This window comes from Camelus bactrianus, chromosome 10 (genome assembly GCF_048773025.1).
Source record: "Camelus bactrianus isolate YW-2024 breed Bactrian camel chromosome 10, ASM4877302v1, whole genome shotgun sequence".
Classification (NCBI taxonomy): Eukaryota; Metazoa; Chordata; class Mammalia; order Artiodactyla; family Camelidae; genus Camelus; species Camelus bactrianus.
Genome location: NC_133548.1, coordinates 2,132,056 through 2,157,155, shown reverse-complemented (window position 1 = coordinate 2,157,155; position 25,100 = coordinate 2,132,056). Strand labels below are relative to the sequence as shown.

Sequence of the window (25,100 nt, the reverse complement as noted above, 5' to 3'; positions counted from 1 at the left end):
GTCCCTAACATGCTTGTCTGGTGGGTGATGACCCCACCTGCTCACCCTTCCCCTCAGTGAGGGTCACAGGCCTGGGGTCGCTGTCTCATGAGGGGCTCTCAGGGAGCGCTTGCCACAGGAGGGGCTTTGAGTCTGGCCGTAGACCATGGGAGCGGTCAACAGACGGAGAGGGTCAGGAGAACTTCCCAGCAAAGGCAACAGCGAGAGTGAAGGCTCAGAGGGTGGGCTGGGGCCCTGCCTTGGCTGAGGGGACAGGAAAGGCCTGGCCTACATGTGCTCCTGGGTCACTGGGGGACCCCGCTCCCAGAATGCCCAGGCCAGTGGGTTGGGGCTTCCAGGCCTCTTCCTCTCGCCTGGGCGGGTGTAGACGGGGTGAGGGGCACTGGGGCGCTGAGGGGTGGGTGGCAGCTCCACGGGAGGATAGGTGGCCCCCGAGGTGGTCCTCACTCCCCAGAAACGGAGGTGACAGCAGTGTTAAGATCGATCTCGTGACTCCACTTTTATTGGGAAAACCCTGCACGATTGATTAAGAATCAAAATCACACCGTGAAATTCATTAACACGCAGATTCCAAATCACCACAAATTATTCTGATTTCCGTGAGACGTAGTGCCCAAGAGGAGCCCCGTCCGGTGCAGAGATGGCGACACCCTCTGCTCCCCTGCGGCTCAGCAGCTGGCGAGGAGAGGTGCCAGCCTGTGCGTCTGCCCAGCTGATCAGACCAGGCAGGGGGCTGGAGGCAGGGCCCACGAGCAGAGAGGGGCTGGGGGACCCTCCTCTTTTCTCCGGAATGGGTAGGAGGAGCTGCCAGTTCAAAGTGGGGAACTTGAGCGTGCCCGTCCCTCTGGAGGATGGCTCACCCAAGTGAAGCTCTCTGGGGACAGCGGTAGGCCTGTCCCCCCCATTGGAAGCTGTGGCTTCAGGAGCAGCTCCCCGACAGCTCCCGGCCCCAGTCAGTATCTCTGGAAAGAGAGGGAGGGAGCCAGCCCCCGCCCGGAGCCCCTGAGCCGGTGCTCAGGCCTTGATTGGGCTTTGGCTTGTGGGCATCCTTTGTGCAGCATGGGCTGGGCCTGCCCTGCCCTGCCTGCCTCCTCCCCTGCGTCCTAGAGGCTGAGGGTGGAGTCCCCACAGACCCTGTCCTGGCCGGCCCTCTGTCTCCCCTCAGAAGGTCCCTGGGGCCGGCACACAGCTATGCTGCTTACCGGCCACACACAGGGTGGGCCAAGTGCCGGGGTGCGCGGCCTGACCCCCTGCCACTGTGTCCCGAGTATCATGCAAGTGATGTGGGGGTCCGCGATCTCAGAGATAAGAGGGCCCCTCCCCCCGCCCAGCCAAATCCTAGTACCCACTGGCTGGGAAGAGGCAGTCTGGGTGAGCCCCCAAGCCCAGGTGGAGGGGCACGTGGCCCACCGGATGTCTGGAGCCTTGAAGGGGTGGCCAAGGCCCAGTGGGTGGGTGGAAGGTGGGATGGGCTGGGGGGGCTCCTCTGGGCCTCCCCTCTCAGGCTTGGGCCCCAAACCCCCATCAGGATCCCTCGTCAGGGCCCCTGCGGGGCACGGTTAGCTGTTCATAGGTGGGCAGCGCGTTGCTGGGCAGGAAGAGCTGGGGGTTGATGGAGCCACTGCTGCAAGGCTGGGCTACCTGGGCCCCGCCCTCGCTGGGGGGCCGGCTGCTGGGGGGGCCCCCGTGATGCAGGGAGATCAGCTGCTGCAGCAGGTCTGTGATGAGCACCAACCTCTGGTCCAGCTGCGTCACCTGCGGGGACAGGAGCAGAGGGGAGCTGGGCGGTGGTGGCGGCCATAGTGCGCAGATGGCCCCAGGGTCTGGGCTCCTTGAGGGCGGGGGAGGGGCGGGGCCAGGCCCTGGTCTCGCCTGTGTATAGAACACGTGTGTGTGTCCACAACGTCCGTGGCCCTGCGTGCCTGCACCTGAGCGCACACGTGTGGGTGGGGTCCCCGCTCTGCAACCCCCTCCTGAGACCTGGAGGCCGAGCTTCCTGGAAGGGCTGATGGTCCCAGGCAGGGCTGCTCCCCTGCCTGCTGCCCTCCACTGCCCCCCACGCTTCTACCAACGGCCTTTCCCATGCTGAGCACCAGGGCGGCCCGCCGCGGATGAGGTGGGGCAGGATGCGCTGCGGGCAGCAGGCGCTCAGCCAAGGCTGCTGGACGGCCGTGAGGGGACGGGGCTGAAATGGGCCCAGGGGTCGGAGGAGGGCTTCAGAGCCCTCAGAGTAGGGGCGGGGGAGAGGCAGAGGTCCTGGCATGAGCCGGGGTCTGGGGGGAGGCACAGCTCATCTGCGGCCTGCAGTGCCCTTGGGGTGGTTCCCCCAGGGTCCCCGTTAGAGGACCTCCTTGGGTGCCTGGAACACCGGGAAGACTAGAAACGTGGGGGAGGGAGAGGAGGTGGCCAGATCATCACCGATAAGGGCCAACCTGCAAGAGCTCTTCAGGGGAGAGTGGCTCGGCCGAGGGTCAACACCGGGGCTGAGGACAGCAGGCAGGGCTGGCTGTGGCCGGCTGTCCAGTTGGACAAGCTCACTTCGTGATGTGTGTGCTCTGGGCCTCCCTGTGCCAGACGGCCCCTGGACCTCTCTGGGCCCCACTGAGGGCTCGGATATCTCTGCCCTAGGACCGGATGGAGCTGGGTGCTGGTTGGCCTGGGGAAGAGGCCACAAATCCCGCGGAGCTGGATCCCCAGGCGGCCCGGGCCAGGGTTCAGGGGTGGGGAGGCAGTCACAGCCCTTCACCCGCAGTGGACACTGAGTCAGAGGGGACAGGCAAGGCTAGGATAAGATGAGGGGGGGTCTCTCCTGAGTTGAGTTGCGGGTGAGGGTCCCTTAACCTGAGACCCAGCGGCAGGTGGGGCATGATGGGGGCTGTCCTTCCCCAGGGGAGGAGGCCTTGGTGACCCGCCCCCACAGCCTGGCACAGGGGCTGCGCTGTCTTCCAGGCCCTCCCAGGCTCTCTGCCCGCTCTGCCTCCTCTGACCAGGTGGGGCCTGAGCTTCCCCCAGGGACAGGGACAGCTGCATGTCTGAGGCCCCATCGCCCAGGCCAGAGGGGTCTAATCTCTTCCCAGACAGATCTGATCTGGGAGCCGGGGCTATAAAGGGAAGGGTGTGGAGCCTCTCTGGTTTGGTGGAGGTGGGGCCTGGGCCCCTCACTGAGCACCCTCACCCCTGCACTCCCCCAGCTGCCTGCCAGACACCCTGGTTCCTCCACTGAGGCCACCCCACAGACACAGGCCCTGAGGCCCCAGGAGAAGGGCCTCATTCGGGGTCCTGCAGCCCCCACCTGTAGGTTCCAAGCTGGGGATAGGAGAGTGGCCCAGGAGGGTTGAAGCAGTCACCTCGGGAGGGGGCTTGAGCAGGAGGTCCAAGCTGAGCTTAGATGGTAAGGCCCATCTTCCAGAGAGAACAGGGGTGGAGGGGACATGGAGGGGACTTGCACAACATCACATCCAAACCCCGTCCCAGAGGCTGGCCCAAGGCCCCCAGGGCCCCGCTGCCGGCCTGCTCAGTCCCACTGCTGGCTTGCGCCCTGGGAGGCCCGTGGGAGACCGCACGCCTGGCAGCCTTGAACGAGCCTTGAATGAGGCTTGTCCCACAAGGCTTGCGTTGCCGAGCTGTGCCGGCCCCAGCATGGGTATTGATTGGTTTGGCATCAATTAAAGCACCAAATACGTTACAGAAGAAAATCTGTGGTTTCATACATTTTCACTTTACGGCACTTGAACATCTGTTGAAGCCCCCAGAAGTACAAGTGGGTATGGAGGCCTTTATAGGGTGTTCTTGGGGAAGAAGGAAGTGGAAGAATGACTGAAATGGGGGGGGGGGTGCGTGGGGCATGGCTGGAGAATGGGCTCGTCCCAGGGCTGGGAGCGCTCAGGTGAGGGGGCGCAGCCCCTGCTGGGGAGCAGGCGGGGGGCTGGCCCCAGGCCGAGCTCGTGCTCTGGCGTTTCTGAAGCTGCCTGCGTGGGTGCCAGCCCTGGCCCTGCTCGGTTCCAAGCCCAGCTTGGCCCCTTGGCGGCTGCTCATGGCAGATGGAGCTCTGAGGGGCGCACTGGGTTTCCTGGTCCCAGGGGACGTGCCCCCATTAGCCAGACTGCTGGAGGTGGTGGGGGAGCCGGGGGTGAGCTAGGATCTGGGCCAGAATCCCAGAGCTGGCCTGATGCCTGGGCCTCACGCCTCCTCCTCCTCACACAGGAGAGGAGGTCTAGGGAGGAGGGTTCAATGCCACCACTAATGAGACGAGAGAGGGGGCAAGTGGAGAAGCCGGCCGACCGACCAGACTCCTGCCAAAGCCTCCCAGCCGCTCGCCGAGTCCTCCTGGTCCTCCGGCCGCCCTCAGGGGCCTCCTGGGCCCTCCTGGACCCCTGCAGGGTCCTCCTCCTGCCCAGCCCCAAGCCTGCTGGACAGGGCCTCTCTCCATCCCTGGCCCAGCTTCAGGGCGTGGTGACCGCTGGGTGGGCCAGGCCCTGCGGCGCCCTCCCAGCCCCCAGCCCCCAAGCCTCCTGGAGCCTGTGGCTGACCCGGTGCCACACAGCACCCAGGGCCACTGGCTGCTCACCGCTGACGCTGGGCTCCCTGAGCGTGCCCTGCACCGCCCCGCCCCCCAGGCCTGGTCCTGGCCTCTGCCCAGCACATGTGGGCCCCCCTCCTTCTCAACGACTGATCCTATAGCCCCACGGTGCGGGGTGAGCTGGGTCAGGTGGGTCTGGGTGGCCATGTCACACCCGCATGGCCGATGGGCTTTCCGCCCTGGGCCTCAGTTTCTCAGCGGGGCAGGGGGAAGTCCTCTCCTCCCTTAGAGGGTTGTCTCGAGGATGGAGCAAGACGGTCCGGCGTAGGAGCCCGTGCTGGCCCTGTGAGCGTGACTCACGCCTGCTACCTTCTCCTCCAGAGCAGAGGGCTGGGCTGTACCACTTCCCAGGGACAGTCCTTGGGTCGCCTCACCCTGTGTTATCCTCCGCCCTGAGTGCAGGGCACGGTTATCTTGCTTCGGATTTGCTGGGGACGCCAGCAAGCCCTTCAGTCGGCCAGAGGGAGGGCGTGGCCTTAGCCAGACCCTGGCCACCGAGAAGCGTGTCCGTCCGGGCGGCTGCCTGGGGGAGGGCAGTGCCTGCTCCGGGGACCGGGCTGGTGCTCCCCCGGGTGCCGCTGGGGCGCGGCAGTTTTGGGGATCTTGGATTTCGCCATTATTTGCTGTTTGATAGTGACTGAAAGGGCAAGGCCAACAAAAGCTCCCTTGTTCCCTCCTCAACTCACCGAATTAATAACCATAAGACGACTTGCGGCCTCAGAAGAGAAAAAAGCAATTAGAATAACAGGCAGTTAAGAGAGCCCCGGGCGGCTGGTGATTAAACCCAAAGCGACGGGATTCCTGTTTGATGTGGTTATGAATTTGTTTTCAAAAGAAAATCTTGAAAAAGAGTCCTTCAAGGGAAATTTTTGCAGAATCTGCTGGGCCTCGATCCCAGCTCTGGACACACTGATGGCCCTGGCCTCGTGCGGGCCTGGGGCTGTCTCGGCCACACTGGCCAAAGGTGTGCAGGAGACAGGGGACACCAAGGCCTGGGGCTCGTGAGGGGGGAGACCCCACCCTGGGAGGCAGCTTAGGGTGGCTTCAGGGTCCCTGGGTGGGCAGTCCACCCTGTCACCCCTCCCCAACATATGGTTTGTGAGAAGCCCCCACCATGGGGCAGGACACAGGGTCTGATGAGTGAATTCTGATTGGCGGGGAGCAGGGCCCGTGCCCACCCCCATTACAGGGCCTAGCCATGTGCTGGCCACACCTGGGGTGGCAAGGCTGCAGCAGGCCACTGCCTCGGGCATCAGGCCCTGCTGGACACCGGAAAGACTGAGTCTGCGAGAGAAGACACTGCCCCCTGGGACCTCATGGCCCCTGAGTAGGTTTCAGGTGGACCTGCCCCTCCCACAACCACCCCCGGGACTTCTGGGTCCTTCGTCTCCATAGAATACCATTTTTTGCCCCACCCCATAGGCTCTGCCCCTGCCCCTGCCCTTGCAAGCTGCTGCCTGAGGGGGGTGTCACAGTGACCTATGACTTCTGCCCCCTGTGCCCTCCAGCACACGCAGGTGATGCTGAGCACTGGTTTTTAGGGTAATGGGTGCCACTGAGAGAAACCACACAAAGCGGAGGGCACTGGCTGCATCCCCACATCCCCACATCAGTCTAGACCCTCTCTCCACTGACCATGACAGGAGGAGGGCCACTCTGACGTTGTAGCTGTGGTCTGCTGTCCTCTGACCCTGAGCACCCAGGCTCAGGCCAGGGATATACCCAAGACCACCGACTAGACCCCACTGGGCCCCAGGCCCAAACTCAGGCCATGAAAGCACGGTTTTCCCGCCCCATCATTTAGCCCCTTCTCAGCGCCCACCCTGTTCCCTCTACATCTTCCTCAGCTCAGATAAAGTCTCCAAATCTCAGCATCATGTTCCATATTCTGTCAGCAGAAACCAAGAGACCCCTGCCCGCCTGTCCATGGCCCCCAATTTATTATGCTAGGACTATTCCAGTAGCTTGCCAGCCAGCCTTCTCCCACAGCATACTTCTACATGGTGGTCCTTTCAAAACGCAAACCAGGTCACATCACTGCCCTACTTACACCCTCCTGAGTGCCCGTCTCATTCCCAGGAGAAGCCTACGTCCCTCTCATGGCCCCCAGACCTGCCCCCTGTGCTCTCTGACCCCCTTACTTCTTCCATCCTCATTCACTCTGTCCCAGGTCACTTTGCTGATCAAACGTGGTGGCACGTACCTGCCTCAGGGCCTCTTCCCCTGCTGCTCCCCTGCCTTCATCAGCCACCCCTCATCCTCGGGTCTCACCAGAAGCATCGATCTGAGGCCACCCCACCTCCTGCCACGGCCCTCAGAGTGTGGTTGTATCTGTGCGCCCCTTAGCTGGTTCTCCCACCAGAACGAGCCTGCTCCCCTACCCGTCCCTGCCAGCACACACAGGGCCCAGTTCATGCGTGTGGAATGAATAAGGTGGGCACTACTTAACCTGGCGCCTCGACTCAGAGCCCCGGGAACCGAACTGCCCGCGGGACCTCCGCGCCTCCTCCGGGCTTGGGAACGCCCCTCCCGCACGGCGGGAACACGGGAATAACACCCGTAAATCACCCTTTCGTTAGAGCCCGTGGGGCTGGACCGTCTCAGAGAGCCTGGTATGAGTGGAAATAGATCACAGCGCTTCATAACGTCGTAATTTATGGCAGGAGACAGTGTAATTGTGTTTATGACTTTGTTTTAGTGCTTTAGCTCTTGGAGAACTCAACCGTGTTTCTAGCCACTGAGGTTTTACCGCCCGTCCCCGGGGCAGCCGGTCTGCCCGAGCGCTCTGTTCTGTAGCAAGCGGGGCACTCATCTGGCTCGGGGGGGGCAGCTTCAGAGCCGGGCCCACGGCTGCAGGGCTGGGTGTGCACTGGGCGCGTGTGTAAGGCTGCGATGCGCACATCCGTGTTTGTGGGCGGGCCCCCGAGGGAGGACGTGTTTTGGGTGTACGTGCCCATGTGAGCAGGTCTGGGTCCATGTAGATGGCTTGGGTACATGGACAAGCTGCCTGGGTTCATGTCCTGCCTCTTCTGCTTCCTGGTTTCCTGGTTGGGTGACCTTGGACGAGACACTGGCCTCCCTGAACCTCAGTTTCCTCATCTGTGAAATGGGGATGATAGCAGAATTTCCCCTAGTAGGATGATGCAAGGACTGAATGAATTAATGCGTGAAACCACTGGACACAAGGCTCAGCATCTGGCAAATGCTGATCAAGTCTCCTTTTTTGTTTTGTTTTGTTTTGTTTTGTTTTGTTTTGTTTAATTGAAGCATGGTCAGTTCACAATGTTGTGTCAATTTATGCTGGTGTACAGCACAAGGTTTCAGTCATACATGTACATACTGAGTCTGTTGTTGACAGTCACTGTCGGTAATCACTGTAAGCACGTGTACCATCATGCCTGTGTGTGGCGTGGCCTGACTGTGAACGAAGATTCCTGCACAAGGCCAGTCAGCATGTGTGTGTGTAGACGTGTGCATACGAGAACTCGGGCTTTACAAAGACAGGGAGAGTGTGTCCAAGAATGCACAAGCCACCCTGGTGTGGTTTTGCACAATTCCTTGCACCTTCCACCAAATCGTTCCCTGAGCTGCCAGACAGCGCAAGTGTATCTGCCTGCACCTCTCGGTCCCTGGGCCTTTGCACGGGATGCTCAGAGTGCGGGCAGTGGGCGCCCCACAGAGCATGGGGGGAACTCTCCTGACTGGGAGACAGATCCTCTCTGCCCATGGTCACTGATACCCCAGCTGTTCTGCCTGGCTCCTAGGGTCCTCTTGCCAGGCAGAGTCCAGACTGGGGGTGCACCTTGGCCAGAAGAGGTGGGTGATGTGCAGTGGTCCCTGGGGTGAGTGCACTGGCTGGCATCATGAATCAGCCAGGGTGGGAGTTTCAGAGGCTGCAGACCAGGGCCTCTGTCCTGGCTGCTGTCTCTCGAATCTCTCACTGTTCTGGCTCCTGGGTGGCCAGAGGGAGCCATGCTATCAGGTGACCTGAGCCACCACCATAGTCAGCCACGCCTCAGCTGGGTCCTCAGGACAGCATGCCAAGTGGCCAAGGGCCTGGACAGTGCCACCACTCACCCCGAGACCCTTCCTGCTGAGCACCCCTTAGGAGTGCAGGTGGCTTCCCTCTGAGAGAGCATCATTATGGGGAGAAGGCCCTTCTACCTGCCCCAGAGACACAGGCTCACCCAGGGCAGACCCACCAGTGCCTGGCATCCACCAGGGGCCCTCAGCAGTGCCTTGTTCCAGGCTGACCACTTAGAGGGGTGCGGCTCAGCACCGTTACTGCAGGCCCCCGTCTCTCCTGCGATCACCAGCCAGGAACACCTCACCCACCCTCCACACCCAGACAAGGACTCCCGCCTGCTGGCACCACTCATACACACATACCCTCAAGTCTGCACCCCAGCTCTGCACTCTCCCTGGGCCCCAGAACCTTGTCTCTACCACATGCAGGTCTAGCAGCGTCTTGGAGCAGCAGATCCCAAAGAGAACTCAGACTTGCCCTGAGCCTGCCCCCAACCCTGTCCTCCCATCTCAGAAAGTGGCGCCGACACCCACACAGAGCAACAAAGCACTGCATTCCCCTGGTGCTCATCCACCTCCCACCCATTCTCTGCAGCACACACTCAGAATCCAACTCCCTCAGACACCCCTTGCCCAGGCCAGTGGCATCCCTGGCTGGCATTGTTGCCACCGCCTCTGCTTGACTTGCCCCTACTCCCCTGCCCTGTTCGCTCCAGACCAGCCAGGCTGAGCTGCCTCCCTCTGCAGAATTCCCAGTGCACCCAGAGTGAAATCTAACCTCCTTCTGCAGCCCCTGGGGCTCTGCGGCCCCTCACACAGTCCTCCCTGACGCCCTTTGCTCAGATCCTGAGCATATCCCTCTCGATCTTGCCCCAGGGCCTTTGCACGTGCCATTTCCCCTGCCTAGAAAACGGTCCTCCACCACAACACATAACCTCAGCTCAAATGAGCGTGGCCTTCCCTTCCACCACTGAAAGCTCCTGAGGCCAGGCCTTAGACCATGCCACCACTGTCATATCCCAAGAGGGTCTCCCCGCTGCCAGGCAGCTCCAGCAGGGGCCTCCGCTCTGCTCTCCTCCCACTCTTTCACTCGGCCACCACTGCCGGAATGTCTTCCTGGATTCTCACATGGCTCACGGCCTCACCTTGATCACATCTCTACTCAATTCTCCCCTCTCACGAGGCCTCCCTGAGCTCTGAGTGAAATGCAGCGACCTGCCCCCTAGACCTCGGTCCTCCATCTACTTTCTTTTCCTCCAGGACACACACTGACATCACTGGTTTATTATGTTTTTTGTCTCTTGCTGCCCCTGTCCAGGACAAAAGTCCCCTGGGGACTCTCAGTGCGCTGTGTTTACCGATGTGCTGGGTCCGTAGTCCTGGACGCTCAGCCACCTCCTCCCTACCCCCCACCTCTGCTGGGGCCACATGTGTGCCCAGAGTTGTTCACGATCACCGCCTCACTGTGTCCCGCTGAGGCTGCCCTGTGTGGACTCAGGGAGGACGGCGTAAGGGAGAGCTTACAGAGGGGTTAGTGGCAGAGTTGGGGGCTCCGGGCAGCGCACAGCCCCCTGAGCTACACAAGAGCCTGTTCACTTGCCCCAGGCTGGAGGGGGACCTGGGCAGTGGGGCCAGGACTCATGGAGGCCAGGAAGCTGCCCACGGCCTCCTGGTGGGTAGGCAGGGGAGCCCCTTGCCCAGCATGGGTGGGTCTTAGGCCTCCCAACGTGCTGGCCAGCCCCTAGCCGGGGCTGGGAGGTGTCCCACAAGCAGAGGCCAAGTGGGGGCGGCTGCCCGCCCTGCCCACGCCGGGCAGCCCCAGGCTAGCCGACGCAGCCGCCCTGCTCGGGGCGGGCGAGGGGGAATGTGGGGCAGCTGGAAGAAGGCGCTGGAAGCCGAGAGGCCGTGTCTGTGTTGGCGGTGGGCGAGGCCCCACCTGCACTTGATTCCCCCCTGCCTCCCCCTCCCGCACTGCCCCTCTGATGAGCCCTGAAGTCCCGGAAGCCAGGGGGACGCTGGGCAGAACACTTTGTGCCGGGAGCCAGCGAGCGCTCGGCTGCCCCAGCCAAACCCCAGGCCTGGGCGGGTGACACACGGTCCAGTGACGGCAGGCAGGTGGGCAGGGACTGCCTGGCAGCCCAGACCTCACTGTTCCATCTGCCTCTGGCTGCTTTTGGCCAGGCCTGGCTGCCCTAGAGTCCCCCATCCTGTGGCCACTGGCCAGGGCGTGGGCAGTTCAGGACCCCTGGGCTCCCCAGCCCCCAGGCCGCCCAGCAGTGCCCCTTGAGGCTGGCTTGCCCTCCCTGTAGCTCTCCATAGCCAGCAGGCCTCCCTCTGTCCTCACACCGCAACCTCGCCCTGCGTGAACCTCCGCTGGCCACCCTACTGCTCTCGGGATGAAGACACAACCCTGCCTCAGCCAGAGGGTCCCTCTTGGCCTGGGCCGTGTGCCCCACCTCGGCCGCTGCCCCTCCCTGCCCCGCACTGGCTTCTGTCAGTTCTGTGTGTGCTGTGCCCTTCTCTGCCTCAGGACATTTGCACCAGCCCACTCGCTTCCTGGGACTTCCCACCCCGCTCCTGAGCCAGCAGACCTGTCTCGTTCCTCAGTCCCCCAGGCAGGAGTCTCCTCCTTAGAGGAACCACCCCTCTTGGTCTCCCTGCCATCACCTCCGCGCTCTGACCCCTCCAGCCACTCAGTCTGCCCAGGCACCACCCACATTGTCGTCTTCTTAAATGTCCACCTCCCTGAGAGCCAAGCCATCCCTGACCCGTCACCAGCTGGGGGTCTCCGGGCCTGGGCCGCCTTCCTAGCAGGGATGGGACCGTGAACCTGTCCTGCAGCTCAAAGGGGAGATTCAGGCGATGTGGCTGGGGTGCCCTGGGGGCAGAGTCTAGCTCCTCTGGGCAGCTCCTCAGGCCTGTGGGGGTCAAAGGAGCCCCAGTGTGCCCCGCAGGATCCCAGCACCCCCAGCTGCTCTGCCCACCTCCCCAGAACATGCAGCCTACTATGTCTTCTCTCCACACCTCTCCCAGGCCACCCATGGCTGTTCCTGCTCAGTCCAGGACTATGATCTCTCTCTGGACACCTGCCCAGCCTCCGGGCTGCCCCCTGACTGCACTGGCCCCGGGAGCCTCTTCCCTGTGGACCCCAAACCTGCTGGCCTCCAGGAGAGCGACCACGTGCCCCCTGCCCAGGCAACATGCTGGGCTCAGCTGGAGATCCTGCTGTTGAATTAGCCCTTTACAAGGGCTCGCCTGACCTAAGTAGATGTGAGTACCCTTCGAAAACATTCTCCCTAAAAAGTAAAAACATTTCAAAGAAACAGCCCCTTTGACCTGGCCCGTCTCACTGCAGCCCCTCCTCTCCCAGGTAACCGTCTCAGTGAGCTGGTATTTATCCTTCCAGCCATTTCAAAACATGAGCTGGCGCATGCGATCCAGGCTCGGTCCGTGGCTTTAGCATAAATGGTAACGCAGCTGCTGCGGCTCCCTGCTGGCCTGCTCTCACTCAGCACAGGGTTTGAGGCTGCCCGTGTCGAGACATGCCCACGGAGCCCGCCCCTCGGAGCGGCGGTGCAGCGAGCCTCTCTGCGGCGCTCTGGAGGCACCGCGTTGTCAGTGTGCACACGGGGAGGCTGGGCGGTGCACAGCCAGCACCGGCTGCGGGAGGGACCGCTCTCCAGCAACGGCGGCAAGGCGGGCCCTGCCCTTCCTCGGCGTTCCATGACGGGCTCCCCCCAGAGCCCTGTGCCCCCCCCCTCCACTCTGCTCCGTGCTGATCTGGAGGCGAGGAGGCCCCGCCCTGGCCTGTCCTCCTGTCCCCCGAGTGCACGAGGACAGCTCAGCCTCCTCCCTTCTCCCCAGATCACCGCGGCCTCCCGCCCATTCGCTCATGCTCATTCTCCCAGCCCTGACACAAAACAAACACAACTCTCTTTTGACTTTGCCCCTCATGGCCACTGCTGCCATCTCTCCTTGGCGGTGTGGGCCCAGGCCAAGCAGTGCCCGCGTCCAGCACCGCACACAGACCCCCCACGAGGGCCTCCCCTGGGACGTGAGCCGAGGACCAGCAGCGGACTCTGCCTGGCTCCGTGATGCCGCTCCCTCCATCACCGCTGGGGTCCCCCTCTCTGCATTGGCCGGTACACGGGATGCCTCGGCTTGGCTCTTGGTCCTTCCCTTTGCTACACTCCCCATCATGACCTCATCCAGCTCGTGGCCTCATGTCCAGCCACATTCTGGGGACCTCACATGTACATCTCCAGCCTACACCTGGGATTACACGGAGCTGCCCACAGGCTGCCTCTCCAGGGCGTCTCAAGGCACCTGGAGGGCAGCGTGTGCTTTTAGTGGACCTTACGTCTCCCCCTAATCTGCTCCTCCCATGATTTCCCCACTCAGCTAAGAAGTCAGGCCAGAAACCCTGGGGTCACCCTGACTCCCCTCCCTCTCAGGCCTCTCATCTGATCCAGCCACAAAGGCACCCACCACGATCAAGGTTGGAGACTGTCAGGGCCCAGCAAATCCATCCAGAATCGTAGGCTTCTCCCACCCCCGCGGCCACAGCCCTGGCCTCAGTCACCAGCATCTTCCAGGTGCTGCAGCAGCCTCCCACCTGCTCTCCCACAGCCACTCCTAGACCCCAGGGGCGGGGGCAGGGCATTAAAACGGGGGCTCCCCATGCCCTCAGAGTCAAGGCCAGGGTGCTTGCAGTGGCCCAAAGGCCATCACGTTCTGGCCAGTTCCTCCCTGCTGCCCTGCTCCCTCTGGCCCAGCCCCGGGGACCCTCTGTCCAGGCCCTGAACTGCGCCTGCTGCCTCCGTCAGTGAGGCAGGCTCTTCCCCTACGAGCATCCAGCTGCCTCTGCCCTCCTCCAAGCACTCACATAAAAGCCCGTCGCGGGCCTGCGCCGGTACTGCTTCTGCAAAGACGCCCCTGCCCTGGCACACCTGCGATGCTCAGCTCCTTGAAGGCAGGGCTTCTGCTCTGTTTTGTCGCAGCTGCTAGCTCAGTGCCTGGCACACAGTAGGTGCTGGTTAAAGATTTGCAGAATGGGTGGATAACGGCCACTGGAGGCCAGAACTGTCCAGGTTAGCCCCAGGTAGGGCGACCAACAGAGGGGCTTGGCCAGCATGTGTGTGTGTTCACGTGTGTGTTCACGTGTGTGTGTGCACAAGTGGAGTTCTATCTGAGCTGTCCTGGGCCCTCCACTGGGGAGTGGGTGAAACCTGACAGCTGGCACGTGGAGCAAAATCCAGGGGCGGAGTCAAGGTCTGGGGGACTAGGGTACAGGCTAACCACCCCCAGCCCAGGGGCCCCACGCCTGCCCGCCCTGCAGGAGCCTGCGTGTACATTCTCCCGGCCTTTCCTGCCTCGGTCCTGGCCTGGAAACTGCGGCCCCATGACTCAGCCGGCTGGGGCCGGGCTGCAGCTGCAGCTGACCCAGGCGGGTGGGCAGCCCTTGGCCCCTGGGCCCCCTGGCCCCCGGGCCCACACCCAGGACAGGGCTGCCCCACCCCCACTTCTGGCTCCTGCTGCTAGGACAGGGTTTCCTGAATTAGCCCTCCAGAGGCTGGAAGCAGGTTGGAGGCTGGGTGGAGGGGCTCTGGGCTGGGGTCCCAGACCCTGGAATCTGGATCCAGCCTCTTTCCTGGCACCCGGAAGAGTCTCGTGGGGAAGGAGACGTGGAGCAGGCCCCAGCACAGGGGCTGGAGCGCCCTTCCTGGAACCTGCCTTCCTGGGGAAGCCGCAGGGATTTCCTCCCCTCTAGGACCAAGCCCCGCAGCCTGCCTGGCACTGGAGGCCTGCTGGGGGCTTGGGTGGGCCTTCCCCACCTCATGGACGGGTCAACACCCTCCTGGGCCTGTTCCATCCTGGCCTGTGGGGCCCATAACCCCTGAACCAGAAGCCCCTCCACCCATCCTTCCTCCACCCAGCACCGGGCTCCCTCCCTGACTCTACTTGCACAGTCTGGGAGACGGGGAGCTCAGTCCCCTGCCAGGAGGCCCGGCCCCCACGCACTCTGTGTCAGGGGAGCTGGAGCAGACCGCCTGGGGCTGAACCCTTTGTGGAGGGGCAGCCCAGGCAGACCCCGAAGACAGGCCCCTGGAGGCTCAGGCTGGGATGGGAGCGGTTGGGAGTGAAGGTGGGAGACAGATGGCGGGGTCTGGTGAGCCTCTGGCCCTCCATTGAGAACAATGAGGGGGCCTCCAGGGCCCCTCATCTTTTTGCCCTCCACCCCCTCCTTGGTGCTTCCTCTTGGGGCAGGTCAAGTGCCCACCTAGTCTGGGCTCTGCTCACCCCTCACCCTCCAGCTCAGCCCAGCATGGCTCCTGCATCAGTGGGTCATGACCCACCCACATGGACACGTGGCCATTGGGGCCTGACCCGTCACCGAGCTAGGCAGGAGCCCAGTGTAGGGGGCATCGGAGGCCTCTGTCTGCCCCGGCAACGCTCTTTGTGCCTAAGGGGGACACTGCCGCCCCTCCTCTCCACCCCGAGACCCGCTGTCCGGGAAGTGCGTGAGGAGGCGGGGGAGCAGGTGCGGCAGGAAGTGGCCGGGGCTCCCGGCCAGGCCCCAAGCGCTCCAGCCCCGTCTGGACATACTTGGCAGGTCCCGCTCACCTCTGCTTCCAGCCCTCCCCCAGCTCCCTGTCTTCCCTTCACCACTGCTGCCTGTGGCCCCCCTCCCCGCCTGGGGCCTCTGCTCACGGGGCCACAGCTGGGCCCCGCCCTGCAGCGGGCACGGAGGACCGCCCGGTCCCCTGTGTGCGCACGTGAGACCCGCTGCTCAGCCGCCCCGAGCCTTCGTCTGTGCCTGCACAGGACAAGGGTGCGAAGGGACAGTCCAGGAGGCGACAGAGGGCCAACGGCACCTGCCCCGTGGCCCTGGGAAGCCCTCTGTCCCCTGCACTGTACACCTCCTTGCGCAGTTAGTCACTGATAGCACAGGCTGCTGTGACCACGGGGGACAGGTGCCCGGCAGACCTAGAGCCCAGCTGCCAGGCCTGGGAGCCCTCCCTGGGGCTCAGGCCACCCACTCCTCTAGGTGGCCTTCAGAGATGCCCTGGGGGGGCGCAGGGCATGAACCCCCAGGGCTCCAGGGTCCTGGGTGGGGCGGCGTCCTGTGGGGAGGAGCTGGGGGGAGCTGGGCCTGTGCGGGAGGTGGGGGCCTGGCTCTCAGCCTCTTCCTCCCCCACCCGTACCCAGCCTGGGGGCACAAGAGGGAGGCTGCCGGGAGGCTAGGGGTCACCTGGACGGAGAGAGGCAGTCTCTGGACACAGGAGCCTCGCTCAGTGCAGGACCCTGGGGCTCGGGGGGCCCACTCTGGCCCTTCAGTGCTGGCCGCCCCAGGGTCCCGGGCGCACCAGGGTCCTGACCTGGCTTTGCTGCCCTTGGGTCTCTAACCTGCCAGCTTCTCCGGAAGCCCCTGGGCCTCTTGCCATTTGGGACATGAGGCGGGGCTATGTCCCCTGTCATCCTGTAGCCACTCCTAGGGCTTCTCCAGTGGTCTTGGCTGTATCGGTGCTCCAGGGGCGTCATTTGCATCCCTGACCCAGCGCTGCCTCCTAACCACGAAGGCCCAGCAACTGCCCCAGAAGCCTCCTGACTCCTGGACGGTCTGGGCCCCTGTCTGGCGGGCTGGCCTTCCACAATGGCCTGCCTGTGCTCCCCAGGGGTGTGTCTCCTCTACCCGCAGGCGTGTCCATGGGAACACGGGATGAGAGGGTATGGGAGAAGGCCAGAGAGGGGGTCTTCAAACCACAGAGCCCAAGCCAGACCACCTGTGGATCTTGTGCAGGTGACAGTGCTGCCCCTCACTGTCCCCACCTCAGTCCAGCCTCCACACCAAAGCCGGTGACCTTAGAAGCCCACCCTTGACCCCTAGGTGTGTGGCCAAGTGGCCTGGGCACTGGTGGGGACAGGGCGGGGTGCCCTGGCAGGGGGTTGGAGACCCGAGGGCAACTGAGCGGTGGGTGATCCCAGGAAGGCGCGCGATTCCCGGAAGGCGAGTGGAAGAGCAGGGAGGCCTTCACCCGGGAAGGAGGCCTGGGCTGGCCCGCCGCCCACGTGGCCTGGGCTGACCTGGAGGCTGATGAGAGATTCAGGCCACCCTGTGGCCCCCCGCCCACACTTCCTGCTCTTGGGGCCGAGAGGAAGAGCTCCTTGGGACACTGGGCCTGGGTGCGGGGAGCCCGCGCCGACAGGACCAGGCGTGGTCCGCAGGCGTCTGGGAGGGCCTGTCGCAGCCAGCAGGCTCCCCATTAGGGCCTGGGTCTGGCGGCCTTGGGGACCATCCTTGGTACCACTGGGGTCACAGCCCCGGGAGGCCCCACCAGGTCCATCTGTCAACCGAGTTAAAGGTGGGAAGGGGGTGCCCACCAGTGAGCCCTGCTCTCTCACTGCTGCCCCATCTCACACGGCCCCCGCCCCCTGGTACCAGAGGGCTCCTGTCCAGGGACCAGGCAGCGCTACGTCTGCACATATGGCATGAAGGACACACCCCGCCTGCCTCCTCACCTGCTCTCCTGCTCTTCCCAAACCTGGCAGTCCCCCTCACGTTTTCCCCAGAGCCCTAGCATCTCAGCTGGCCCCCTCCTCCTCGCCAGGGCCCCATCAGACCCCCTCCTTCTCTCCCTCCCTTCTCCAGTTTCCTCACCATCAGCAAGCAAACCCACCTCACGAGCGCCCACGTGTGCTGCTAGGTTTTTACCCTTAATTCCTGACCCAGAGGCAACAGCTCAGTCCTCCCCTCTGTCCCCTGGCTCTGCCTTGGTGTTTCTAGACCACACCCGTGCACTGCTACTCCTTGCTTCCCGGGTTTCAGGCACTATCTAGGGATGGCCTGACACAGAAGACGTGAGATCAAGATTTCATTTTCACAACTCCTGCCATGCCCTTATCCTTCCAATATATAGTGGGATGCTAGGCTAAACATTTACTGTTTGCATTTTATATAAACATTATGTGACTTTATATTTCACATATATTTATATGTGAATGCTGTTTTCAGTTAAGTCCTGTGGACTTCTATGATTATAACTTTTTGTTTTCCCTGGGATTAGAAATTGCCTTTATGTTTTGCTTAGTTTTAAATGCCTCTGTCATTAGTTCATTCTTGGACTCTCAGCCAGAATTGTAAAGGTTCCAAATAAATAAATACCCTGTTGAGAACACCAGCTTTATTATTTTTAATTCTGGAAGTTTCTTCCTGGGGCCCTAGAAACTAGTTACTCTCTTGGCCTGCTGAATAATTGTGTTGCTAGACTTTCTTTCCCTCATGATGTTGGGAATGTCCTTGGCCCCTTTTTTGGGGGTGGGGTGGGGTGTTGGAGTCCCCTGGTTCTTGGATGCTGTGTTTCTCTTTCTTGGTTTTCCCCCTACTTTTGCTGAAGCAAATCCTCAAATAACTTTCTGAGAAAAGGCATGTGATAGGTAAAACTTTTGATTGTGCTTGTCTGAAAATGTCTTTAATCTACTCCCAGACCTGAGAGTTTGGTTGGATATAGAATTTTAGATTGAAAAGAATATTTTTGGTGTTGCAGACTGTGAAGTAAACAGAGAGGGAAGGACACTGTTCTGCACCCATTTCATCCCTGGGTGCTCCAGTTTGGCTGGGACCCCCTGGGTGGCAAAATTCTCTTGATTAGGCTCCCGCCACTGCCATTCTCTCAGCAACAGCTGGGACCAAGCCCGTTGCCCTGAATCCAGTCCATCATCTCTTTGCCAGCTGCTCTCTCTGCCTCCTCCCTGCCCCCCATAACCCACCCCACTCTACACAAAGCTCAGAAACACATAAATCAGAGAATGTCACCTTTAGGCTTACAGCTGAAAACCTACCTGTGGCTTCTGATGGACTGAAAATAAGCCTAAACGCCTTATGGGGGCTGCCAGGTCCCAACCTGCACCCCACCATCACCTCTTCCCACTCACCCGAGCCCCACTGGCCTGGGTGCTGCTGTCGCCTGACACTCTGGGCTCTCTCACCCCAGGACTCAGGATGGATGCTCTCAGCTGACAGTAGGCACTTTTTAAAGGTTTGTTGAATGGCTTAGTGAACAGGTAGGTGAGCGGGTCAATGCCACTTTAACACAAGAAGCACAGGAACCACCTAAGGCCCATGGGGGTGGTGGGGTTAAGGGTGTGGGGAACTGGGGAGTGGGATGGGGGTGGTCAGAGCCTGGTCGTTAGCACCACAAGGCTCGAGTAGGGACTGAGGGTGGCCTGGGCAGCCCTTCCTCTGCTCCTGGACGACTGTCAAGCCCACGCCCACCCTTGTTCAGTTTATGTTTTGATGCCACCTCCCTGGAGACCCCCCTGCCCACCTGCCCCACGGCTCACTCGCCACCCACCCACTTCCTTCCTCCTGGTCCTTGCTGCTCTGTAACTCTGTGTCCCACCCCCGGTGGCCTGCTGGCTTCTTGTCTGTCTCTCCCTGGACTGCGCCTCCTGGGGAAGGGGTGTGGGTGGCCTCCCCGGCACTTGGGGCCACTCCTGGCAGGTGCTTGAGTCACTGAGTCAGCAGATCTGGGATGGAGGCAGGGCTGGGCCCCGAGATGAGGGATGCCCGGGGGAGCCCCACTTCCCCTGCGCCCCTCTCTGCTCTCCCCCAGGCCAACTGGTGAAAGGCTAGGTGGGCCGGGCAAGCGACCCCCCCCCCCCCCCCCCGCCACCGCCAGCTGCAGTCTGCCGGGGTGAGACCTGCGGGTGAGCAGCAGCGGGAGTGGGGGAAGGGCTCCGAGCCGGGGCTTGGCGCGCGCCCGCCCAGCCCGTCCTCTGAGTTTCCGTGACTGTCTGTGCGTAACCGCACGGCGGTTTCCATCAGCGCTGCCAAGTGGCGGCTGCCGGGCCTGGCCGCGGGTTCTGATCCCCAACAAGCCTGCTCTCTGTCAGGCAACCCCGGGAAACTGGGGAGCATGGGGGGTGCAAAGGGTTAAGCTGCCCTCACCCCGTCTCAATTTCTTCACTTCTAAAAGGCTGGGCCCTCTTTCCTCCCAAGTCGCAGCTGACGTGAAATGCAGCCTTAAGATGCAGCTGACATGAAAAACAACAGCGCTCCCTCGGAGAGGCTCTGCTGCGGGCGGGACGGCCCCCCGCCCCCCAATAATTACTCAAGACATCGGCATGAGCCGGGCCGGTTAGGTAACAGGCTGCCTGCTCCGGAGACTTGTAACTCATAGGCAGCTACACATGATCTCCGCAGACAACAAAATCGTTTCCAGGATGGCGGGGAGGGCGAGGCCTTGGGGAGGGGGTTCGGGGGCAGGAGGGGCTGAGACCAGGCTGGGTGGGGGTGGGTCCGAGGGAGGCCTCCCGGGGGCCCCAGGGCTGCAGCCTGGGAACTTGGGAGCCAAGGAAGCGTTTGTGGGACGGAGTTCTCTGCCCACTCTCTGCTCTGGTCCCTGGAGTGTGAGGCCAGCCTGGTCCAGTCTGTTACTGAGCAAGGCATGGGAGAAACTCATTCATACTGAAGTGTGAGTGACTGACCATGTTGGGAGCATGTCCCCCTCCTCCGTGGAAGATAATTAATTGTCTGTTTACTGTCCATGGCCCCATTGTACATGACTCCCTCAAGGGCAGGTCCACATACTTTCCCCCGTGTTCCCAGCGCCTAGTACATAGCAGACATTCAAAAAATATTTGTCGAGGAGGACGACATCTAACCCAAAGAAGGAAGTGTCAACAGTGTAACTTCAGGCACATGGGGTGGGTGGGGCCCCCCTCCCTCCCTGGCAGCTAATGCCAGAGGGATGCTGGCGAAAAGACCGTGGACGATCCGGTCCCCTCCGAGCCTGCCCTCTGACACCCTGGGCCCCTGGAGCCCTCCCACAGGAAACGCCCATTTCCCTGGAAGGACGCTGAGCCGAGGAGGGTGGAGGACTCGGACTGCGTGGGTGGGGAGGGCCCTCCCCCGGCCTCTCCCGGCGGTCTGGGTCGGCACTGGTGGCCCGTCCACGCCCAGGGAGCATGATGTCCGGGGCCGCAGCTGGAGGGAGGGTCCAGCCCAGGCCTGGCCCCAGCCACACCTCAGGGAAGTGGCACCTCCCACCCTCTCTGGGCACTTTTCCTCTGTGACCATCTCCGGCCACAAGGATATCCCTCTCTACGTCCATCCGGCCTTGGTCTCAGGCGCCAGTCTGAGGTCAGGCACACCAGTCCTGCACTGTCCCCACGTGCAGACCGACTGACGCACAGACCGAGGTGTGGGCGGTGGAGCTGCCCCCTCGCTGGGCAGAGCCAGGCTCCCTCAACCAACACCCGGCTGTCCCCGCCCCAAATGCCGACCTCCTTGGCCTGCCATTCAGGCCACAGGGGTTTATGAAGCACCTGCGTGCTGGCACGGGGCTCCCGGTGGCCCAGGCGGTGTGACTCGCGGCCCCGGTCAGGTGAGCACAGCGCCCGGTGGGGTCGGAGTGGATAGAGCAGTGGCCCTGAGGCGGACCAAGCAGGAACTCCGTGGCCCTGCGGGGCCGCACCTGATGGAACGTCCCTGGCCTTGTTCCCACCCTCTTGAGGGCACAGTGCACCTCTTCCTGAAGTCACCTCCCCTAAGCTTCTGGGACGCCTGAGATTTCTCCCCTGAAATCTCTTGCTGGGCGTCCTTGTCCACAGCCTTCTCTGTTCCACTCCGATCACCCTCAGTGTCTATTTTGCAGTCCAACCTCACCTCTGAGCCTCACACCCTAACTGCAGGCAGGTGCCCCCATGCCGACATCACAGAGACGCAGCACGTTGTCCTCTGCTGTGTCCCCTCCTGGGAATCCGCTCGCCCTCCCCTCCCCCACTGTGTGGCCAAGCCAGAGCCTGCGGTTGGGGGGGGGGGTCTTTCCTGATGGTCCCACCCGCATATCCAACCCGTCCCCAGGTCTGAGGATTTCACCCCCGAGCATCTTCTGAACTGCCTTTCTTTCCACCCTGTGGTCCTTTCCGCCTCCTCCCTCCCAGGACCTCGGGCATGGCCCCTCACCTCTCTTCTGGCCCCCGTGTCAACCCCCATTCTAGTCAGACGGTTGCTGTTGTGGGATGATTTCATTACATGCACACGCTTGCGTGTGTGTGAGGGAGTGTGGGTCGGCAGGTGCGTGTGAGTGTGACCCAAAGGATGCGTTCCCCGTAGAGCTTATGAGAGAAAGACCCAGGCCCATTTCTGGGGCAGCTGCTTCCAAAGCTTCTCTTTGGCAGTTCCCTTATCAGCTGTAAGGAACGCTTGCCATGTTACTTCTTGAGATTTATCAACTTCGGACGCCCCCCACATAATCCCTGCTGAAGGGCAAGAATGAGCTCTCTCATAGCATCCTGTGTGCCCCCCACTCCCATTACTTCTGAGGAGAGCTTCACCATCGTTGTAATTCAGTCCATGGTGAAGTCTGCACCCAGAACTCAGCTTCCTTAGAGCCACGGGTCCATGGTCCTCCACCCTGATTCCTTCAAGGAAGCAGTGCCTTCCTTGGGGTGACCCTCTGCTGTTCCAGAAGCCCCTTTGTGCCAGGTTGGCTTCTCAGCCAGCCCTGCTCATCACCTAGGAGGTCTCCCTGGAGGGGCCTGTTCTCTGCTGGGGCCTGGGCTGAGGTCTCCCCTGATGTCCCCCTGACATCCCCCTGCATGGATCCCCCATCGTCTGCCTCCCATGCCTTCCTCCTGCCTTCATCTGCTCCCACATTTTGCTGGAGCACATCCTCCCTAACTTTCTAAGAAAAGGTGCAGAAAGTAAATTTCACCAACTCTCGAGTGTCTGAAAATGTCCTTATGGTGTCCTTGCCCTTGAGAGATACTTTGGCTGGGTATAGAACTGTGCCCTTTGGAATTTTTCAGGCAGCTTTGTAAATCTCTACTGAAAACCAGCCCAGGGTCCACGGTTTGGCAGGCTGCCTGTTAGTTCTTTGGGAAGGTTCAGAAGGACACAAGGACGTGGCAGCTGCCCTTTGGAGCCCAGGTTCTCGGTGGGCCCTCCCTCCCATTTGCGTTTCCTCTCCTCAGCTGTCTCTCATCTCCCTTCCTGGACTGTCTAGAAGTTGGATGTTGAATCTGCTTGGACCGAGGCTCCATGCTTCTTGGCTGTCCTCTCTTATTTTTCCATCTCTCTGACTTTATTCTACTTTCTGGGAGATTTACTTCAATCTTTTACTGTTTTTTTTTTTTTTAAATTCAGCAGCATATTTTACATTTCCAAGAGCTCTTTCTGGTTCTCTAATGGTTTCTTTTTCATAGCATCCTGTTCTGGCTTAATGATTACATTATCCTCTTAAGTTTCTGAGTGATCTTACACATGCAGAATTTTTCATATGGCTTCACTGCCTAACGTCCTTGGGGTGCCTCACTGTCCTCACGCCAAGTGTGCCCTTCTTGGTCAAGCCCTGTCTAGCTCTTCACTCTCCCTCCCTCGACTCTCCCTTGGCCTAGGCTCAGCCCTTGACTTCCTCTCAGATCCACAGGCAGGCAGGCACGTTCCTTCCTGCCTCAGGGCCTTTGTATGTGCCGCCCCCTGTCTGGAAGGCTCTCTCCAACCCTTTGCTTGGCAGAGCTAATTGCCACTCATGCTTTGTGTGCAGATCACAGGGTGCTTCCTCAGATGCCTTTGCAAACTTCCTAGATGGGGTCACAACCCCTGTTATGTGCCCCTGTAGCTCCTTCCAGCACTTAGCAATGATTCTAAGTAAGTACCCGTCCCCAGCCCTGCCTCTTAGAGGGTGAGTCCCATGAGGACAGGGTCTGGTCTTTCTTGTCTGCTGCTGTACTCAGGGCCCAGTACTGAGTTGGGCTCGTATCAGTGTCCCATTGCTTCTGTAATGAGTTATCGCAAACCTAGTGACACACACATTTATTCTCGTACAGCTCCGGAGGTCAGGAGCCTCCTTGGGCAAAAATCCCGGTGCCATCAGGCCTGCGTTCTGTCTGGAGGCCCCGGGAGAGAACCGCCTCCTGACCTCTAGCTGCTCCTTCCTTGACCTTCAAAGGAGCAGGTGGCATCTTCTCTCCTCCCTGATCTTGGCTTCCATTGTCACGGCCCCTCCTCCGACTCTGACCCTCCTGTCTCCCTCTTATACGGACCCTTGTGATGACATTGGGCCCAGCTGGGTAACCCAGGGTGATTTCCCCATCTCAAGAACCTCCACTTCATCACATCTGCCAAGTCCCCTTTGCCACGTGAGGTCACATGTCCACAGGTGCCAGGGACTAGGACGGGGCATCTTTGGGGCTGTCACATGACCACGGCGCTCATCTGTGCTTGCAGAGCAGAGATGTGGTTCCAGCGGAGGGTAACTGGGGTTTCCTTTAAGGGGGTGCCTCAAGGCCTGGGCGGGTAAGGGGGGAAGGTGTCATGGGCAAAGAGATTAAGTTGAGTGAGAGGGTATTGCCCCTGAGCAGGTAGGTGTGAGGACGTTCAGGGGGACAGCACCAGGGCCCCCTCACAGCCCTGGGAGCTGCTGTGAACGGTCTAGAATGACAACAAGGGCAGAAGACAATGTCAGTGACCGGGGCTGGGGGAGTCGGCACGATTCTGCCCTCACAGGGCCCTTCCACAGGCCACTCCTCCTTGGTGTCCCCTGGGCTCTCCACCTGCTCTCCTTTGCCCTGACTCAGGCCTGACGACCTCCCATCCCATCTGAGCCCACCCAACCAGCCCCCATGGCTTCCTGCTGTTAGCAGAGGCCAAGCCAGTGGGATCCCTCACAACACAGCACGGTTGGAAAGGGAAAAGTAAGGGACGAAGGAAAGGTGTGGGAACGTGGGGGCTGGAGCTTCCAGAACTGATGGATAGGTGGCTGCAGGAGAGAAGAAGGAGGCGGAAGGAGAGGAGGTCCTCCAGCAACGAGCAGAGACCACTGCACACGGTCAAGTAAAGGACACGCGTGTGCCTGGACTTGAAGGGCCCAGAACGCAGAACAGAAAAAACTCAAACAAAACCAGTAACTCAGGAAATCCATAGTATCATTGGCAATTATAATACTCATCTCTCAGAAGCTGCCATATCACAGTGGGACAAATAAACAAAGAAAATAAGGACGCAGAGGAACTGAACGATTCCACTAACAGAAAAGGCCCTGCTGCCTCCACACATATGTGGAAACTTCTCTAAAGTGACTTTGTTAGGCCCAACAGGAGAAGTCAATAAACTTGAGAGAGTCTGTACCTTAAGATAAACTGGAAATCAGTAACACGAGGAGAGCAACAAAGCTGATGTACTTGGAAGTTAAAGAGGAGGGTTCTAAATAATTCGTCGGTTAAAGAGAAAAATACAATGGATATTAAATTTATTTAGAACAGATTCACAATGAGAGTAAAACATATCAAAATCTGTAGGATGCTGCCCAAAGGGTATTCAGAAGTTATTTATAGCAGTTTTAGAAAATCAGATAGTTTGAAAATAAATGGGCTAAGCTTTCAGTTCAAAAAGCTAGAAAAAGACCGCTAAAGTAAAGAGAAAGGAGGACTTTGACAAAACAAAGGGAAATTTTTTATGAAAATAGAATTAATCAATAAAACCAAATGCTGT

General features: G+C 60.8%; 1 protein-coding gene across 5 annotated transcripts in view; it reads right to left on the bottom strand.

Annotated features, from left to right (window-relative positions):
• Nucleotides 1–474: 474 nt before the first annotated feature.
• KCNQ1 (potassium voltage-gated channel subfamily Q member 1) overlaps nucleotides 475–25,100 on the bottom strand; it is a 321,449-nt gene continuing 296,823 nt past the window's right edge. For 4 of the 5 annotated variants that reach the window (XM_074371477.1, XM_074371479.1, XM_074371480.1 and 1 more), the window contains one exon: nucleotides 475–1,755. In XM_074371477.1, the coding sequence (XP_074227578.1) occupies nucleotides 1,525–1,755 (231 nt within the window). In that variant the 3' untranslated portion in view covers nucleotides 475–1,524. The remainder of the gene's footprint in view (nucleotides 1,756–25,100) is intronic. The other variant, XM_074371481.1, reaches the window with a different exon arrangement.